General features: G+C 43.5%; 1 protein-coding gene across 2 annotated transcripts; it reads right to left on the bottom strand.

The window, feature by feature from the left end:
• On the bottom strand, positions 1-3,833 carry RAG2 (recombination activating 2). Of its 2 annotated transcripts, XR_012787518.1 has the most exons (3): positions 2,647-2,765; positions 908-2,558; positions 1-186 (listed from the first exon to the last, which is right to left on the bottom strand). XR_012787518.1 is itself a non-coding variant. In XM_075566645.1 (2 exons), the coding sequence occupies exon 2, from the start codon at positions 2,529-2,531 to the stop codon at positions 972-974; it is 1,560 nt and encodes a 519-aa protein (XP_075422760.1). In that variant the 5' UTR covers positions 2,532-2,558; positions 3,737-3,833; the 3' UTR covers positions 1-971. The 2 variants fall into 2 exon arrangements, 1 of the variants encoding a protein (XP_075422760.1); XM_075566645.1 differs by lacking the exon at positions 2,647-2,765 and adding an exon at positions 3,737-3,833 and having other exon boundaries at positions 1-2,558.
• Positions 3,834-6,037: the final 2,204 nt, after the last annotated feature.

The following is a 6,037-nucleotide window of genomic DNA, read 5'->3' as shown; positions in this document are numbered from 1 at the left end:
TCAGTTTTTCTTTATTAGCAGTCCCCGGATACAAAGTTAGGGCAAAAACTGGAATAAAGAAACCTCCCCAGATTTATAAGATAATATCATCACATTGATTTCAATTTCATTTTTACTAATCTGGTCTGATTTTTTTTATTCAGACGTTGCAGCCGGAAGACTTGGAGAAATATTCTCCTGGGTAGTCTAGAAAACACGGTAAAAAATGTGTTACAGCACAGGAATATCCCTTATATACGTGTGTATGTGTGTCAAAGCACGGGAATATCCCTTACATACGTGTGTATGTGTCACAGCACAGGAATATCCCTTACATGCGTGTGTATGTGTCACAGCACAGGAATATCCCTTACATATGTGAGTATGTGTGTCACAGCACAGGACTATCCCTCACATACGTGTATATGTGTGTCACAGCACAGGAATATCCCTTACATACGTGTATATGTGTGTCACAGCACAGGAATATCCCTTACATACGTGTGTATGTGCATCACAGCACACGAATATCCCTTACATACGTGTGTTTGTGCGTCACAGCACAGGAATATCCCTTACATGCGTGTGTATGTGTCACAGCACAGGAATATCCCTTACATATGTGAGTATGTGTGTCACAGCACAGGAATATCCCTTACATACGTGTATATGTGTATCACAGCACAGGAATATCCCTTACATACGTGGGTATGTGCGTCACAGCACAGGAATATCCCTTACATACGTGTATATGTGTGTCAGAGCACAGGAATATCCCTTACATACGTGTGTATGTGCGTCACAGCACAGGAATATCCCTTACATACGTGGGTATGGTGCTGCCTTTTTTTTGTATTCACATTTTGATTACATTACTGCTGTTTTTGATTTCATTTAAATAATGAATTATAAACAGAACTGTAATTACCTATGTTCCTGTCACTTAACATGTGAGGGTGATACATTACTTCTTATTATGTATCATGGAGACTTTACTCAAACAGGCGTCTCAGAAAAGATTTCTTCACTGTTGACAGTCTGCTGATGGCTGTTTTCCTGCCCACTGACTTTATTGGGGGCTTCATTATGGGCATTGTCTTCTTAGGCGTTTGCAGGCCCCTCGCCAGCCGAACATGCTCATTGCAGAAGTACTTGACATTGTTTTCAGACAGGTGGACTAGCATGTTCTCTGACAAGTCCATGCACTGGGCGTGCACCCAATGGCCATGTTCATTAGAGCAGTAGATCATGGCTGGCTTGTTGAGTTCTGTGGAATAGAAAGGTACCCATGTGTTAATATCAACATCGCAGCCAGTGCAGCAATGGATCCAGTATCCAGTTTCTGACACATCCTCTTCATCGTCTTCATTATAAGTGTTTTCATCAGAGATGTTTCCATCTGTGTTGAACGTGAACTCCTCTGAGTCTTCCAGGGGCAACGAGTCTTCCTGCTCCTCCGTAGAGCCCTGGCTGCACTCCTGCATGATTGTCTCATCTTCTCCATGATTCAATATGTAGAAAAAGTTGGAATCTGAACTTTGATGCTTACTGTCCCCTGGAATTCCAAAAAACACTACTCCATGTCCCATATCCCCACCAAACCATATCTTGCTGTGTTTAATTTCCCCTGTCCACTCTGGAGTCTCCAATTCCTGGATGTCTATGGTGTCATCACTTATGGAAACTCTGTTGCAATTCAGCCTTTTCTGGGTGTGAGACTCATATCCACCAACAATCAGAAACTCGCCTGGGCTGGTCTGACTTACAATAGCGCTAGAGAAGGACATGCCACCTTGTAGGACTGTGCAAGTCACGGCTGGGCTCCCAAGAGGGAGATCCACCTTTAGCCTATACACATGTGGGGGTCTGATATCGTTTTCAAGGGAATGACCCCCCAAAATATAGATTGTATCATTTCTGGCTAAGGAAACATGGAAGGAAAGTCCATCTTGAAGCTCTCGAAGGGAGTAAGCGCTAGAGCATCCAAACTGGAGATCAACAAGGAAGACCTGGGGCTGACAGTCAATGACACTGTTCCATTTTTCTGTGGTCCTTTGACTTAGTGGCATGTAGGACCGTCCACCAAATATTACCACTGCACTCTTGTCCCTGCTGTGAACCACATTCACGGAATGACCATACCTTGCTTCTGGGATGTCCCCTACTAGATCTCTCTCGGTGCAGCATAGTGACATTTTCTTGTTGGTTGAGGACACCATGGTCATTATGTACAGTTTGTGAGAGAGCTCATTGTTTGGGGTCCTACCTCCATGGATGAGGTACTGTGTGATCCCACCTTCTGAGTTGGCGGGGAGTCTGCTCACAGCCGGGTATCTCAGCGGAGGGAGGTAGCAGGAATCATTGGTGAATGTTGTGGGTCTTAGCTTCAGCTGGTTATTTTTCAGATTCAGGAGGAACACTCCCGTGGGGCAGGAACGCTTGGGCCAGCCTTTCTGCCCAAGGAAAAAGACATGGCCGTCGAAATTAAGAAGGGAAAACCCAGGCTGGATCAGAGAGGAATTGTTGACCACTGTTACTATCTGTAGGCTCATCACGCCTGACGCACTGAAGCTCTGTATCTGAAACAAAATGGTATCATATGAGACACATTGTACATATTGTCCAACAGAGTGACATACGTTATCAAAATAATGTCTGAGAACTCACATATCTATACACTAGGGTGACCCGACATCCCGGTTATTCCGGGACTGTCCTGGTTTTTAGCATTGTGTCCCGGTGCGGTGTACCAACGACTTTTTAAAAAGTCGCAAAACATCTCATTTTTTTTTGTTTGTCGCTGGCGCATGTGCAAACGGCCCAGATCGAATGCGCAGCTTGCAAGAGCCAAATGCGCATGCGTGGCCAGAGCTGATCCTGCGCATGGGCCGGATCGGCTCTTGCCAGTCGTGCATGTGTTATCGGTGTGGGCCGTACGCGCATGCGTGACAGTTGTCCCGGTTTTTCACTGGGAAAATATGGTCACCGTACTGTACACAGAAATTCTACGTGTTTCACAGGGTAATCGTCGCCCGCCGTGCGGCCACAAGAGATTTGAGAGCTAACCAATAAAATATCACATGTTCACACCTATCTCATATACACATACGTGTGATTACTTGGCTAATCACTAAAACATGGCCTGGCTGAGAGAGGCGCGAGAAACTTTGTAGAATGCAAGCTCTTTGGGATAAGGAATCCTTTCTACGAATGCTTACTTTTAATCTTAGTGCGCCTATTGTATTATAAGTCCCGTATACGTATAATATTTATTAATGTCTGTTCCGTGAAGTGGTCTTTTTATATTTCCTCTGTATCAGGGTACATGGGCTTTATAAGAGGTCCCCGATGTGCCTCCTGCCGTCAGCACCTTTTATATCACTAGCAGCATATTGGGGGTCAAAGAGCTAGTCCCTCCTAGGAGAGGGGACAGGGGGGTGTTGATTAGATTCAGTGGAGATGAATGACACTTCACTCTAAAGAAATGACAAGTATAAATATTTTTATATTTAAATTTTTTTTTTTTACTTTAAAAATGTGCATGAAACAAATACTTTAAGGGCTTTTACAATCCATATGTAATGTATTTTGGTAATGAGAATGTTTTTCAGTCCCAAAAACCACAGGTAAACAGTTCTGTTTTCTTTTCTTCTTCCTTTGTTGCAAAGTATTTATGAAGCCGTTATTATCGTTCCTGGAGAAAAGCAAAACATATTTATTTTTCTACAAGATAAAAGTAATTAAAACTGTATATTACCCTGGTACGCTGTTTTATGTGTGGCTTCTTTTTTATATACCAGTTACAAGGGACTAATTACAGATCACAGTCCTGGAGTCCCTCACTGATATTCTGTGTCCCTCACTGATATTCTGCGTCCCTCACTGATATTCTGTGCCCCTCACTGATATTCTGTGAGTCTCACTGATATTCTGTGTCCCTCACTGATATTCTGTGTCCCTCACTGATATTCTGTGTCCCTCACTGATATTCTGTGTCCCTCACTGATATTCTGTGAGTCTCACTGATATTCTGTGTCCCTCACTGATATTCTGTGAGTCTCACTGATATTCTGTGTCCCTCACTGATATTCTGTGTCCCTCACTGATATTCTGTGTCCCTCACTGATATTCTGTGTCCCTCACTGATATTCTGTGTCCCTCACTGATATTCTGTGTCCCTCACTGATATTCTGAGTCCCTCACTGATATTCTGAGTCCCTCACTGATATTCTGAGTCCCTCACTGATATTCTGTGTCCCTCACTGATATTCTGTGTCCCTCACTGATATTCTGAGTCCCTCACTGATATTCTGAGTCCCTCACTGATATTCTCTGTGTCTCACTGATATTCTGTGAGTCTCACTGATATTCTCTGTGTCTCACTGATATTCTGTGAGTCTCACTGATATTCTGTGTCCCTCACTGATATTCTGTGTCCCTCACTGATATTCTGTGTCCCTCACTGATATTCTGTGTCCCTCACTGATATTCTGTGTCCCTCACTGATATTCTGTGCCCCTCACTGATATTCTGTGTCCCTCACTGATATTCTGTGCCCCTCACTGATATTCTGTGCGTCTCACTGATATTCTGTGTCCCTCACTGATATTCCGTGTCCCTCACTGATATTCCGAGTCCCTCACTGATATTCTGTGTGTCTCACTGATATTCTTTGTGTCTCACTGATATTCTTTGTGTCTCACTGATATTCTTTGTGTCTCACTGATATTCTTTGTGTCTCACTGATATTCTGTGTGTCTCACTGATATTCTGTGTGTCTCACTGATATTCTGTGTCCCTCACTGATATTCTGAGTCCCTCACTGATATTCTGAGTCCCTCACTGATATTCTGTGTGTCTCACTGATATTCTGAGTCCCTCACTGATATTCTGTGTCCCTCACTGATATTCCGTGTCCCTCACTGATATTCCGTGTCCCTCACTGATATTCTGTGAGTCTCACTGATATTCTGTGTCCCTCACTGATATTCTGTGTCCCTCACTGATATTCTGTGCCCGTCACTGATATTCTGTGCGTCTCACTGATATTCTGTGCGTCTCACTGATATTCTGTGTCCCTCACTGATATTCTGTGTCTCTCACTGATATTCTGTGTCTCTCACTGATATTCTGTGTCCCTCACTGATATTCTGTGTGTCTCACTGATATTCTGTGTATCTCACTGATATTCTGTGTGTCTCACTGATATTCTGTGTCCCTCACTGATATTCTGTGTGTCTCACTGATATTCTGTGTGTCTCACTGATATTCTGTGTGTCTCTCTGACATTCTGTGTGTCTCACTGATATTCTGTGTCCCTCACTGATATTCTGTGTCCCTCACTGATATTCTGTGTCCCTCACTGGTATTCTGAGTCCCTCACTGATATTCTGTGTCCCTCACGGATATTCTGTGTCACTCATTGATATTCTGTGCCCCCCACTGATATTCTGTGTGTCTCACTGATATTCTGTGTGTCTCACTGATATTCTGTGTCCCTCACTGATATTCTGTGTCCCTCACTGATATTCTGAGTCTCACTGATATTCTGTGTCCCTCACAGATATTCTGTGTCCCTCACTGATATTCTGTGTCCCTCGATGATATTCTGTGTCCCTCACAGATATTCTGTGTCCCTCACTGATATTCTGTGTCCCTCACAGATATTCTGTGTCCCTCACTGATATTCTGTGTGTCTCACTGATATTCTGTGTGTCTCACTGATATTCTGTGTGTCTCACTGATATTCTGTGTGTCTCACTGATATTCTGTGTGTCTCACTGATATTCTGTGTCCCTCACTGATATTCTGTGTGTCTCACTGATATTCTGTGTGTCTCACTGATATTCTGTGTGTCTCACTGATATTCTGTGTCCCTCACTGATATTCTGTGTCCCTCACTGATATTCTGTGTCCCTCACTGATATTCCGTGTCCCTCACTGATATTCCGTGTGTCTCACTGATATTCTGTGTGTCTCACTGATATTCTGTGAGTCTCACTGATATTCTGTGTCCCTCACTGATATTCTGTGTCCCTCACTGATATTCTGTGTCCCT

This window comes from Ascaphus truei, chromosome 12, assembly GCF_040206685.1.
Source record: "Ascaphus truei isolate aAscTru1 chromosome 12, aAscTru1.hap1, whole genome shotgun sequence".
Classification (NCBI taxonomy): Eukaryota; Metazoa; Chordata; class Amphibia; order Anura; family Ascaphidae; genus Ascaphus; species Ascaphus truei.
Note: the sequence above shows the minus strand (reverse complement) of the source record. Positions and strands in the feature narration are given on the sequence as shown.